General features: G+C 39.2%; 1 protein-coding gene across 3 annotated transcripts in view; it reads right to left on the minus strand.

Moving 5' to 3' along the window:
* Nucleotides 1-15,017, minus strand: part of LOC116284472 (uncharacterized) — a 943,500-nt gene that overhangs the window by 712,299 nt on the left and 216,184 nt on the right. Inside the window, exon 3 of one of the 3 annotated variants that reach the window (XM_072945588.1) lies at nt 9,435-9,548. In XM_072945588.1, coding sequence (XP_072801689.1) covers nt 9,435-9,548 — 114 coding nt within the window. Of the gene's footprint in view, nt 1-9,434; nt 9,549-15,017 lie in introns of those variants that run through there. The other 2 variants (XR_012062314.1, XR_012062312.1) reach the window with 2 other exon arrangements.

Genomic DNA, 15,017 nt, shown 5'->3' on the forward strand with positions numbered 1-15,017 from the left:
AGGATGAGGCCAGCACAGAGGGGACAGTGGCAGGAGCGGGAGGCGGGCACACACAAGGGACAATGCGCAGTTATCATGAGGAAGACCCGGTGGACTAGCCCTGGGGAGGGATGAGCCAACAAGGCTGGGAGAGGCAGTGCTGTTACCAAAGGCTCAAGAAAGAGGGCTCTGCGGGAGGCCTGGGTTTTAGCCAAAGACAATGAACTTGGTTTTACAAGTGCTGAGCTGATGGGTGGTAGGCATGCAGGGAACAGCTGGGTAAAGAAATCCTGACAGGTGAGTGGAAATAAGAAACTCAAGTTCCAAAGGAAGGCTGAGCCTGAGGATGTGGCTCTGGAGTCACTCCACCAACGGGGGTTCGGCAGCATTTCTACGGTTTTCTACGTGGGAGAGTGGTGTTACGTTGGCTACAAGAGCAGACTGACATCTTGCCAACCTTCAGGAAACATGCAGGAATTTTCTCTGCTGCCCACCAACATGATTTGCCCCAGAAGCACACACAGAATTCAGTTTAAGTTAAAGGCCCTACAACACAGACAGACTCACAGCAAAATGACACGTTATTTAGATTCAAATGTGCTGAATAAAAATGCTACGAAATCATGCGGGCCTTGACTTTTTAATGTTTCTCAATTGATGTCATTAAAACAGAGGAATTAGTCTTGTAATTATTCCCTTATGAGTTCTGCTTTCCGTCTAAAACAAGCAAGAGTGCTCATTTCTGTTCCCAAACCAACTTATTTGGGGGGAAATTAGATAGGTTAAAGGCAGCAGAAACCAAGTTTCAACACGCACGGGGAGGAGGGGTAGGGTGGGAGGAAGAAAATGTGTGTCAGGAACGAACAACGTCCTGCCAGCCAGTATTAACGGTGCCTCCATTTGGACTGTGTCGTTTGGCTGATGCAGCGGTGAGGACAGAGCCTGTCTCCCAGGCTTCAGCGAGCTGCCCTGCTCAGCAATCCAGCACTTCATTAACATGCTAATGTGGGCCCGCTCTGCCGCGCGCAAGCTCCTCCCTCTGTATCTTTTAAAGTCTCTAGCAAGCCCAGCTAATGCAAGGGACCTAACTGTGGAAAATGACCCAAATGCTAGCTCACACCGTTATTAGTAAGAAACAATACGCCACTCAAGAATTTGTTTTCCTCCTATCTTAGGGCTTTGTGGCAGGTCAATCATTCTTTCTGTGAACATCAGTGAGAAAAGAAGCCAATTTCTTCTGAAGCAAAAGCAAACCATAGCATTAACTCTACCAGGAAAAACAGACACACACTGAAAGTCAAGGCATTAGAGGTATATGGTGATTACAGGCATGGTTTGTTGGTAAAAGTAATGAACTAAGTCAGAAAACCTCATTTCAATTTGAGGTTCTCTCACTGTCTGACTCTGTAATCGTCAGTGAGTCATTTGACCTCACTGGGAACTCTTCTTCTTATTTATAGCATGTTGGGATATCTGAGATTACCTTTAAGATTTCTTCTTACACAAATAATCTAAGATCAAAGGATACTGTTACTGAAACAACGCTGAACCCTCCATTTCTATACGTCAACTATTTCACAATCATTTCTGTGGATTATCTGTCTTATTTGCCTTCATCTTCTATTGACTCCAACCGCTGACAAGCGTACCTCTATCTTTACGGAGAACAATTTGAAATGTAATAAGGTTCATAATCTGAACTGTAATAAGGTACATAGATGATGGAATAGATGGAGAAACAGAGAAAGCTCCTAGATGGACTTATTAAAATGATGTTGCTATATCTGTTTTAATTTATAAATTCAAATACATTCCAAACCAAAATTTCAGTTGTATTTGAGGGACGTAACAGAAGTTAAGATTCATATGGAAAAATAGAGCTTGCAGATACCTAAGTCCACTCTGAAAAAGAGCAATAAGGAAGATTTACTCTGCTCGATGTTGGAATATAAGACCGAGCTCTGGTAACAAAACAGCATGAACTGTGGTTACAAGGCAAAGGGACCAATGGAGCATAAGAGTGGCATCCACTGCCCAGGAAACAAGAACCATCATATGGAAAAATAAAACTGGACACCTGCCCACTAGCAAGTGCACAAATGGACTCTCAATGGGTCAGAGACCTAAATGCCAAAAGGTAAAACTTTAAGTATAATAGATAATAGAAATTTTATGACAGAGGGATAGGGAATAATTTACTTCACAAAGCCCCCAAAGTAAAATCTTGATGAACTAAATTACATTAAAGATTTAGATTTTTCACTCACTAAAAGAACACAATGGACAAAGTAATAGAAAAATGGCAAGCTAGGAGATTTGTGAAGTCTAAAAGCAGCTAGGGACTAGCTGGGATATATAAAGATCTTATGTAAATCAACAGGAAAAATACAGAAACTTCCAGTGGACAAATGTGTAATAAATCTGAAGGGGGAATTTACAGAAGTGAAAAAAAGAATCTTAAAGATAGCAACATATAAAGAGATGATCAAATTCATCTGTCAGATAAAAGCAACAAAAAGATAGCACTGTACACCCACTATACAGAAACAGGGAAAACTGGAAAACGTACTAATGCTAAGTATTGGAGGGAATGTGGGTATATAAACGTTCACACTGCTGGTGGCAGTGTGGACTGGTGAATCATTGTGGAGGTTAATCTGAGAGTACTTAGTGAAATCATACTCTTTTACACTATCTGAGCTGTGGACGTATGCCCCTCAGCCCAGCAATTCTAGTATTTGTCTAGAGCCCAAATAAAAACTCTTGGTATTTTCCAGTAGGAGCCTTGTCTGAGGCTGTTCACAGCAGCCCTGTTAGTGGGGAGAGAAGATGAAGACAGCGTGGATGTTCATCCTTGTCCCAGGAGCTCTGTAACATGCTAGGAGCACTGAGTGCGATGGGTTAGGTGTACACGTAGCAATATTCATGGACCTTAAACCAATGCTGAGTGGAGAAAATAACAAAATAAGATCTATAACATATTTACATAAATTAAAATGCAAGCACAAGAAATTCAAAATATGAAATTACGGGTATCTTACAAGAACACATTCACTGACAAACACATACATTTTGAAAATTGTGTTTCTGAATGAACAGAACTGGGGATAGAGGGTACTGTCCCAATGCCAGCATGCCTGAGTGCACAAACACAAGTAGGGCCTGGGGAAAAGGTGTGTTTATACGTGTGTATACACGTACCAAAAGTTTTACAGAATAACATTCTTATTACATGTAAAGTACTCCATTTATATTTTTTTCCTATTTTTAATGCTAATCTCTATCTTCTAAATTGATCGCATTAACCTATGGGGTTACAACTTTCGATTTTGAGGCACAGATCTAGCTGATAATAAGAGCATTATAGTGAGTTTCTGGGATATAATAGTAAGGCCACACATTCATTAAAAACCGAAGCATAGAAAGCAGAATCAAGAAAATGCCTCTCTTGTGCTGCCTTGTCCCAGAGACTCACATTCACAGGGAATTACTGCGAGTCCCGGCCGCTCCTTGTCACGTGATCTGGACCTTCGCAGCACTTCCTGAGAGTGAACTTTTCACCCCTACTTCAGCCCTGGCTCGTCTGCCTAAGAAAAACTAAAACAGGAAATGATGCGCCACTTGCTAAAGTATAAAGGGATATTTTAAAACATAAAGGAAGGTTTTAAAACATTCTTTAAACACAATTATACGTGTGTGTGTGTGTGTGTGTGTGTGTACAAAAAAAAACACAACAGTAAATAGAAAAAAAAAATTAGGTCCTTCTCTTGGACATGGAAAGTTTGGGAAGATATGAAACGGGCAGACGTGCTAAGGACCAAAATAATAAAACAAAAGCCTTGGAAACAGGAGTTAAGTTACACAGACTTAAGGAGAGCAGGAAGCTAAGTCAGAGTAGGAGGAGAAATCTGCCTAAGAGACTAGAAAAGTCCGTCAGTCCTTCCCATTTGTAGCTCAATAATTAAAAATTAAAAGTAAACAAAAATTTACATTCCAAATCAACTGAAAATTGTCTTTTGAGAGCAGCTTTAGATCTTCCTTATATCAGGAAGTCTTACCAGAAAACACATTTACTGGATCAGTGCTGAAAATAGTCATTTTAAAGAATTTAAATAGGGTTAGACACTTCTGGGCTAAATGAGGTTTAAAAAAAAAAATGACAATGAGGAGCAGGACACAGAACTTTTGTTTCTTCCTTTGCAGCTGCACCCAAGGTCAGAGAGGAGAAGGTGCAGACAGGTTTAGAAACAGACCATCACCCCTCTCTACAGACATAGAGGCCACAGAATTCTAAAGTTCCCCCCACCCCCAGCCCCACACATACACCCTTGGAGACACTGTTCCCTGGAGGGTAACATTTGTGCAAGGATACCCAGGAACTGGTGTATGAGCTTGCATTTGAAGTCAGCATCTACCTAGGGCCATAATCAACTACTCAGAGAACAGAATTAAGAAGAGGCATTATGAAGGCGTAACAAAAATCTAAAAATAGCTGGGTTCCAAAGAATCCATGTAACAAAAGACACCTGGAGAAGAAATGTAGTTCATACAAAAAGAGGAATGGCTTCTGACCTGTCGGGTAGAAAAAAGGTTAAGAGCTAGCTATGCAGGTAGGGTAGGAGGAAAGGGAGGAAAGCTAATTAACTGTAATAGGTTCATTAAAAAGAGATGGACACAGAGGAAACACAATTGTCCAAGTATATTTACCGGTTACTGGTCCCTGACTCACAGGTGTTTACAAAGTGCAAAAATACACATGTCATGTTAAAGATAAAGACCTGCTACTTTCAATTTTGATGAAAATAATGGCAAGAGAACAGCAACCCTGAAAGCTACCATTCACTGGAAAGGCTCTTTATGATATATAATTGCTGACACTTACAACAATTCTCTAAGGTGAGTGATATCCCCGTTTACAGATGGAGGAACAGATCACCATAGATGCTCAAGGGTTACGCAGGAAGAAGTAAGTGGCAGAGCCAAGACTTAACCCCAAGCATTCTTACTTTGAAATGTCTTTTCCTTAAACATACTGACTCTAAAAAGCACACATGAATGAGAAATCAAGTGCCTCATGTGAAAGAATTTCCTCCCTTCCGAAAGACTAAAATGGGTTAAGTTCCGAAAGTGTAAACCACGAATGTTAATATCCTGGTTTTGATTATTTTACTATGGTATTCAAGGTATCACTTCAGGGAACTTAGGTGAAGGGTCATGGGAATCTTACTATTTTGCACCTTCTTGTAACCTAAAATTATTTTTAAATAAATTTTTAAAGAATTAATGAGAATGATCCTTCTGGAAGGTTAGCTAGCTTCTTTTTTCCTTTGGAAACAGTTGTTCCCCCGTGTCCACTGGTTCCGAATCCACGGATTCAACCAAGTATATATCGAATATCTTCAGGAAAAAAATTCAAGGAAGTTCCAAAAGGCAAAATTTGAATTTGCTGCATGCCTGGCAACTATTTACATAAGATTTACACTGCATTTACAACTATTTACATTATTACATTTACATTGGATTATATAGTATAAGGAATCTAGAGATGACAAAGTATTAGGGGAGAATGTTATATGCAAATACTATACCATTTCATAAAAGGGACTGGAGCATCCAGGTATTTTGGTATCTGGGGGAGTCTTGCAAACACTCCCCTGTGAATACCAATAGATCAAGAAATATCAATGTATCTTCATATATGGTAATATTTGAGACATACTCCATAACACAAATACATATCTGAGATATATATAGGAGTTGAATATGTATTTCTTTTGGACATTTTTTTCCAAAGCTAATTCCCAGTTGTCTGCAGTGACCTACATACCACAAGAAATGAAATACTGAATCCCTTCTACTCCCATTCAATATTAATAAAGTTTCATTAAATACTTATTACCACATGGTACCATACTCTCTCTTCTATACAAGTTCACATATTCTCAGGTCTTTCATTTCTGTCCATCATGTTTACATACAGAAACCAGGGAAATTGAGCTATCAGATACACCTAAATTGAATGTCATGAGAATGCTTAGCCAACATTAAAAAGGATGTTTGGTAAGAAACTTACCTTTTGCCCTTAAGAATTACTGAGCCCCTTTTTTTTCCAGTGAAGACAATTTTCGAAGAGCTACCATTTACTGAGTGCCTTCTGGGTGTCATTAAATTCCTTTACTATCACAACAATGCTCTCAAGTATAAATTAGTGTGCCCATTTTACTTGTAAGGAAAGCTCACCAGATCAATGTGCAAAAGTTGTGCAACTATTCAATGGTAAAATGAGAATTCAAACTCAGATCCACATGACTCTAAAGGTGACACACCTTCCACTGTCTTTGCCCATCCACATTTTCATTTCCAAGCTTGAAAAGCATCTACTCTATTACTTACTAACTGAACCTTGACAGCAAAATATTCATTCTAAGCACATTCACATGTTTAAGAAAAAAAAAACACTCAGTATTCATTCTTGGCTCTAATTTGAAGTTAAAGTTTGTTACTAAAGCTGAAGAAAATCTTAGAAGTATGACAGAAATGCAAGTGGTATTCCAAGTAACAGTATGTGTGCGCTCGGGTGAGAAACATGAGAGGACAATCTGCCAAACTCATTCTGGCCTCATCTGATGCTATCTCACTGATCTGGGTCCAGCTTACATTTGTTCCTCTCTCCCTCCCTCCCTCATTTCCTCTCCATCCCAGAAGCACCCAAAAATCATACCAAAGAAGCTGGATAGAGTTTCCAAGAACACACGGAAAACTCTATCATATAAGGGAATAGCCATCTAGCCCAAGCATAACCTTGTTTCGACTAAGAAAAACTTACAACACTAAAGCAAAACTTTATGAGACCATAAATAATGACTGGAAACAAAATTATCCAAATATTGATTATATAGACAAATCGATTTTTGGAGAGAAAAGCTCCAAAGAACTAATGAAACATGCCTTTTTAGTCTTGTGCTCATGCACAGGACATTATAATTTACTATGAGTCAGCCTCAAAGTGCATGTACTTTTTAATTCAAACTTTTTTTAAGCCTTTATGTTTAATTCCACTTCCAGTTTTTGCTCCCCAGCACTGATCCCTACCTGTTCTACTGAGGCTAATGAATCTCAGATTTCTGATATTTATAACTAAACTTCTCAGAACTAAGCATTAGTTTTGATGGTCCACATGCTTCATGGCGAGCTCCTTGGTGACTACCCACTTAGTGTAATATATGAAATTGGGGTGTATGTGTGTGTGTGTGTGTGTGTGTGTGTGTGTGTGTGTGTGTGTGTGTTTCTTTAAGGAACAGTCAGTTTTCAGTTATGCTTTTCCAAAGGGTTAAAGTAAAGATGGCTAGTTGATCTCTATTTTTAAAGTCACCCCTGGGGGTAGGGAGTAGCTCAGTGGTAGAGTGCTTGCTTAGCCTGCATGAGGTCCTAGGTTCAATCCCCAGTATCTCCATTTACAAATAAACAAACCTAATTATCACCGCCCCCAAATTTTTTTAAAAAGTCACCTCATTGTTCTCCGCTTATGGTAATATTGTATGGTATCTCTAAGTTCTTTCCCTCCAACTTCTTGGTAAATTAAAGCACTGGACTGTATTCATACAACAGTCGAGAAAATTTAACTTCCTAGAAAACCAAACATACAGGCTAAAAAAATCCTGTCTTCTCTCACAGACAACTAAGGATTAGCTAACAATTAATAGCAATGGATACTTCCCTGCTTATGTTCAGGTGCCCAGATGGTAATGTTATGAAGTCTAACCTGCAAGATCCCAACCCTCCTGACCCTCCCCTCAAAAAAGGTAAGACTAAAGAACTCTGCCAGACACTGTTAATCCTGGGAGATAACCACAGGAAATGGTATTTTAATACCCTCCCTAATATGTTCACACTCAAATGGAGGAGGTAAAGGTAACAGACAACTGTAATTCAGCATGATGAGGGATGTTGGAAGTATAAGCATGGGGTGATACAAAAAAATAAAGGTAATTTCAGCATAATCTGAAGAGGGGAGGAGTTGGGGGTGTTCAGAAGAGTCCCAGAGAAAATGATGCCTAAAAGAGACTACGAGATAAAGAACCACCTCACATCCCCTAGGGTGGTAATAATAAAAGACTGACAATAACAAGTGTTGGGGAAGACCTAGAAAAACTGGAACCCTCGTATGTCATACATCACCTGTGGGAATGTGAAATGGTACAGCCGCTTTGGGAAACAGCTGGACAGTTCCTCAAAATGTTAAGCAAAGAATTACCCCATGACCCAGTTATTTTCACTCTGAGATATATACCCAAGAGAACTGAAAACATATCCACCCAAAAATGTGTACGTGAATATTCACAGCAGTATTATGCAAAATAGCCACCAAGTGGAAACAGCCTAAATGTCAACTGATGACCAGATCAAGGTAATGTGGAACATTCCAAAATGAAACATTACTCAGTCTTGAAAAAAGAATGAAGTATTAATAAATGCTGGAAAATGTAGAATGTGGAGGAATCTTGGTAACATTATGCTAAGTGAAAGAAGCCAGACATAAATGGCCACAGATTGTCTGATTCCATCTATATGAAATGTCCAGCATAAGGAAACTCCCAGAGACAGAAAGCAGATTAGCAGTGTCCAGGGGGCAAGAAGTGGGGAGAGGAATGGGGGAATAAAGAGTGACTACTAATGCGTATGGAGTGCTTTTCAGTGGTGATGAAAATTCTGGAATTAGACGATGATAGTCCTGGAGCTTGGTGACTAACCTAAAAAGGGCTGGATTGTATACTTCAAAATGGAGAATTTTAAGGCATGTGAATTATGTTAATTAAAAAGAGAGAAAGAAGGAGTGGGAAGGTAAGAACCACCTCTAAGGAGAATAGAAAAGAGCGGTGCCTGGAAAATAAGCCAGTTATTGAAAGTTTCCCATACTTCCTTTAAAAAAAGAAAGAAAGAAAATCAGCTTCCACATTTACACTATAAAACAGTTTCCTTAGACACAAAATGAACACGGGGTCTCAACAGATTTTTGACCTCAGTCAAACCTCCTGCATCTTTGGACTACACAGTCGGAGGAGCCCTAGGCTCGCTTCCTGCTACTTTTTTTTTTTTTAACAGGAATGTTTACATCATTTCCGAGTCTTTCCTATTCAGTTTGTCAACTGCTGAAGTCTTGCAGTAAGTTGCCCCTTAGTTTCCTCATATTTTACGGTTTATTTCAACTAGATACTGTAAACTCCAAGAATCAATATGAAGATGGCTTACATAAAGCTTTTCATAACCTCCAGGGGAAACAAGTTTCTCCTTTTTCATTGTATTTTCTTAAAAATAGTTTTCTTAATTTTTTTCAACATTAAGAAACCAGGAGTCTATTCCATTTGCTCCAGATCTTAAGTCATGTGCATTTTTTTATCTTTCCACAAATCAGTTAACTAGTAATTCATATTTAAATGAATAAAATTGGCTTTTACCTTCAGTTGGTAATGTTGCGATTCAGTCAGACAGAGAAGATTTGTCAAAACCTCCAAATCAAGATCCAGATCTCCAAGGGATGAGAAGGGAGCACCTTCAGCAGATGATTTCACCTGTGGACAGAAGTCAGTGATTTATTAGAACTTTGTGTGAAAGAAAGGTGTCATATGGTTACTACTGAGTTATGTAAATACACCAAGTCTTCAAAAAGTACAAAAGTTTCTGATTTCTATTCATTACACAAAGGTAGACTAGTTCAGCACATTTTGAAGGTGTCCTCTGTTGCAGGTGCTTTTTTGCATATAAGTTCATTTGTTTCTTATCCCAATGCTATTTTACAGATGACGAAAACAGAGTAGCCAATGAACAGCAGAGCCAGAATTTGAACCCAGGGATTCTGGCTCTAGGTTCCAAGTTTGTCATCACTACTCAAACTGTCTGACATCCACCCAGATACTCTACTCCACAGAAGACTCAAACAGCCTCAGGAGCATGAAGAATTCCTGGTAACTCATTCCCATTCGAGTGCTAGAGTTTCTCCAAACACATAAATGTGACCCAAAATTCAAAATACTACAGTCAGGATAATATAGAGAAAAAAGACCAAATGAAAGGGAGGGGGCCTGGGCTTTGTAAGCAAAACTGCAGCTAATGAACCTTGTGTTGAGACGTTTCTCCGGCTCTCCTATGCCTGAGTCCACTCAACTAGCTGACCACAGTTTGCTCGGGGGTCTGAAACGCCACATCAGTGACAAAAGGAAATACATCCTGTGAAGCCCCTCACCACTTCCACTGCCAGCATCATTTCCTTCCTCTGATTAGTCATTCATCACCCATTCCTCTAGGCACTGGTCAAAAATCTCTCCTCTCACTCTTGTCAACCGGTCTCTTCTTTCATTTTATATTTTGTTAAGGCTGGTCTGTCCTAGATAATTTAGCACTCATTAGGGTAATATGCAACTTGATTTCTTTCTTCAAACCCTTTTAGGAAAGGAACAGAGCATAAATAAATAAAAAAGCATCATGTTTAATGCTAAGTATCATGTGTGATTTGTCAGGAGCTTGAACCGCTGTCCTTTGAGAGAAGGGAACCCTTGCAAGCCCGTTGCAGGTGGCAGGATGCTGAGCACCTCACAGGCAACAGTCACAGCAGCACAGAACCCTCCCTTCAGGGATGGTCCATGTTTACTGGCTACTTTGGTGCACAAATTTACTCGCATTTGCAAATATGTAAACCTGTTGAACTTCAGTTTGTGAACCTGAAATAAGACCTGCAGTCATTATATTTCCTACATATTTCGGCCAAAGTAAACATTTTCCTTTGGATTCTGATTCTGATTCTATCTTGCTTTCTTTGTATCTTGTTTTGACCCTGTCTTCATTTCTGCTGTTCTTCTTGAACATTTAAAATGTGTGCCGTCCCTGTTAAAAAACAGTAACTAAATCCAAAGGTGTGCCTGAGGGTGGAGGCTGGCTCTGGGGATAAGAGAAGCATCTTACACACAAACACCAGTGCACAGTGTTCATATCCAAAAATCAATGGCATTACTATCGTTCTTTCTCATCGGTGTATATGAGGGAACCAAATTTCCAAGTACCAAGTGGAATTTCTTTTAACCAACTTCTCTAGTCTTCACATAAATTATAGATACTGTGGTAGTAGTAGCAAGAGTAGCAATAATAGAACACTTCCACAGCATTTAGTCTACATCAAATATCCTCCTAAGTACTTTACTGGTATTAATCACACAGCCCTCGCAGTAACTCCATGACATAGGTACTACTATTAGCTACTTTACCATTGACATGAAAAACAGACAGGTTAGTTCACCAGCTTAATGTCACACATCTGGTAAGTGATGAAGGTGGGATGTGAGCCCAGCAGACTGACTCCAGAGCACTCACTTATAGTCCTATTAATCTAAAATGCCTCACCACCATGGTAATATTCATAGTTTTGACCCTAGGACACTCCACAGTTTGATTCTTAGTCAAATTTGAATGACTCTGTGTAGGTACAAAACCATTCCACTTGTCCAGAAATGTCCTGATTTTGTAAAACTATATTCTTCTCGATACAACGGTTTCATAAAACTCCAAAACTGAAAGTCTGATTTAATCAGACTTGGTGAGATTCTTTTACAAATACAACCAAAAATAAAATAGAATTCAGAAACTCGTAGTAGACAGAGTTAAAAAGTTATTTTCCAATGGCTTCTTATCTGTCTTTCCATGTGTGTGAGATACATAATTACTCACTTACTTACACCAAGAAGTGATGTATTATATTATACAGTGGTAAAAGTTTCATAAACCTGGTGTCAAATTTTTCAAAAGGGATAAAAGAAATTCTAGTATATCCTTACTGAACATCCCACCCAACTTATAATGGAGATGGGGAAAGTGGGACCCAGAAAGGTCACAAGCCTTGAAGTCACAGAGCTATTTAGTAGCAAAGCACCATCCGAACCCGGACTTTCCAGATCAGTACGCGATGCTACCTTTCAAGTGTTTTCTAAGTAACTAATGTACAATTTTAAAATACACCCACTGAGAAGCACACAGTGCTGTAAGCCCTCACGAGCGAAATTTATACTCCTGAATGCAGCAAGCCTGTTTTAAATAATGAGAAGAGCACAATCTCTTCCATGGGAACATTAATAAAACTTACTCAAATGCTGAACTATAAACAGAGTTCACATAACCAGGGGGAAAAAAAAACCTTCCTTATTTTAGCATGCTGCAATTCTTTCAAGACATCACAATTAGTATCAGTCACCAGCGCACCAAAGAGAAGACAACGTGCAAAAAAGGGGTGATAAGTCCACCTGCCTCCTAAGCAGTATAGGAGGATTAAGATAGTGCCTGTGAAAGGCTTATGTAAATGCAGCTGCACCAGACAGTTCTAAGTGGCTCTTTTCCCCTTGATGTAAATAGAGTTTCTGTTAAACAGCTGATTAAACCAACTTTGTGCAACAGGGTATCAGCTCTGGCACCAAGCTTACACTAAGCATCCCACTAAGCAGGTCGCTTCAACTTTTGGTGGCCTAGTTTCCTTGTTCTTCCTCCGTAAAATGGAAATGACAACACCCGGTGCTCAGAGCTGGTATGTAAATTAAAGGAGAAAAAAAATTATGTAAAACGTCGAACACAAAGTCTGACACCCAGCACCCAGTTAATAAGTGACAGCGCCCCCATCGTCACCACCTTATCAGAGCACAACCACCATGCTCTCCCCTTACTATGAGAGTTACCGTTACTTTCAGACCCTCACCTTGCTTGCAATGTCTACTCCTGGCAGGAAACAAAAGCTGGTTGAAATTGGCTTTGGTTGTAAATAAAAGGCAGCTCATTTTGTATCTGCAAGAGGATACATAGGCAACTCCTAAATCATTCCATTTTTTTCTAGATCTGGCCTCACAATCCTTAAGGCTGAGCCTACGTTTTAGCTCCACCCCCACCCAGGACAATTAAACATGGTGAGTTAAAAACCCAAGTATGTTGGGCCCAAAGATGTCATTTATCTTCTGTGACGTGGTACTCTGAGACTTCACCACACAGGGGCTAATTAAGGGTGAAATTTCAGACTAGGATTAAAAAGTATATATATTCAGCAAGCTAATATTATGGAAAGGCGGAAAAAACCATAAAACCCTTAAAAGATTTAAAACAGATCAGGGATAGAAACAGTATTCAGGCACGCCAAAAATGGTGGCTCTTAATACGTGACTCCTGGCAAACTAAGCTGCATTTTATTACTTAAAGCTTAGCTATTTTTAACTGGCTTTTTCCCCCGTTCTAGAAAAGAATCTGTGTGTGTGTGTGTGTCTAAGTCTGGAAGTCTGGTGTGCAGTGAAATCCCAGGTGCACTGTGGCTTTCAGTCTTGTTTAAAAAAAAAAAAAAACACCTATTTCAGATCAGGGGCTTCAGCCTAGCCCATCAAGCAGGAATTAAAATTTCTTTAAAAAGCAGCTTTGCATGGTTCATGTCTCAGGCTGATATGAGCTGGATCAGCTTACAGAAGGGGCCAGAGATAAGGGATCCAAAGGAGGTTAGAAGGAAACAGCCCCTAGAAGAAAATTTATGATTTCTTTCACTCATCTACCCCACTCTCATTTTATAAGAATTGGAGCTAAGTACAGAGGAGAGAGGCATTTCTTTCCCTTCATTAATGACAGCACTAGATTCTGAAATTAATCCATCAGGAACCATCTACCTCCAACTTCTAAAGATCTGTATATTTCTTTAAAAATCACAGAACAAAAACCACCAGTTTAAAAGCCCATCCCATCAGGCCTTTGATTTTATTAAGTCCAAGGTACCAAGCCAGCAGAGGAGAACAGTTTGGTTTATTTTAAAAGAATGCATCAAATATTAGTTGGAAATTGGTTGTAAATGGAGCCACTTAAACCTCCATGGGAAGGAACTGCAGAGGCTTGGGATTAAAATTGCAGGAAGCCAGAAAGAAAATTGAGGACAAGGAAATGATGACTCAGAGGCTAGGTGCTATTATCTCCAAGAAGAGGAAGGACACTGAGGATTTGGGAGAAAAAAAAAAATTACATAGGTGACCTTGAGAAAAAGTCCAGAATGAGAAGTCAGCTGGGTGTAGCTTCCTGCGGGGATGAAGGAGAAAAAGCGCGATTCTTCGTTTCCAAATGGATGATGAAGATGTTTCAGATAAGCAGTTCTGATTGCCTTTTAGCATGCGGAGCTGCAAGCTGCATCTCGAAGAATAAATGTCGTGAAGCCCTGGCAAAATGCTCCATTTTCCGTAGCTGCAGTTTGAAACTCTTAAATGGTTCTGGAGGATTTCATGACTTTGGACACAGGAGATTGGAGATTAAAAATGGACTCTATTGACTAAATTACTGTACAGGCTTTCTGTCTTCATCCTCCGTCACTGCACACAGAACTGGAGAGCCCCAAGCCATTAAAGGAGATTCCATCTAAACTTCCTATTAAACTGTTTCAAAATGAGAAGAGCAGATCATGGATCCCAGAGAATGGAACTCTTGCAAATTCTCTCTATACTTGAACTTCCTGAAGGTGGATTTGTTAATGTATTCCTTTAGATCAGCTGTTCTGAAGTTGGTTAATTACAAGATACTTTAACTCATCTTAAAAATTACTCACTCAAATATTTACCATGTTGCAAATTAAAACTAATAAGTATTTAATACTTATTAGTTCACGTAAAACAATCTAAAAACACGTTACTATTAACCTAAGTGAGATTATTTTTATAAGCAATTAGATTTTTGCTATAAAATGCACTGGCATTGTTTTACAGGGTTGTAAAATTTTTTTACGCCTGGATTAATAGACAGCTGGAGTCTGTCTGCTGTATTGAATCTGTTGTGACCTTATTTTAGTTAGAGTGCATAAAGAAAACCTATTCTGACAAAGATATGTAACTGAAAAATGGAGGAATAACGTAATAGCCTTTTCATATGATTTTTGATATTCTTTCCCTGATACTACACCAAAACTCAACAGCTGGTGACTTTCCATAGGAATCAGAACCCATCAGTGAATTTTTCACACTCTGATACATTAAAATCTATTGATGGGGTTAGCA

This window comes from Vicugna pacos, chromosome 20 (assembly GCF_048564905.1).
Source record: "Vicugna pacos chromosome 20, VicPac4, whole genome shotgun sequence".
Classification (NCBI taxonomy): domain Eukaryota; kingdom Metazoa; phylum Chordata; class Mammalia; order Artiodactyla; family Camelidae; genus Vicugna; species Vicugna pacos.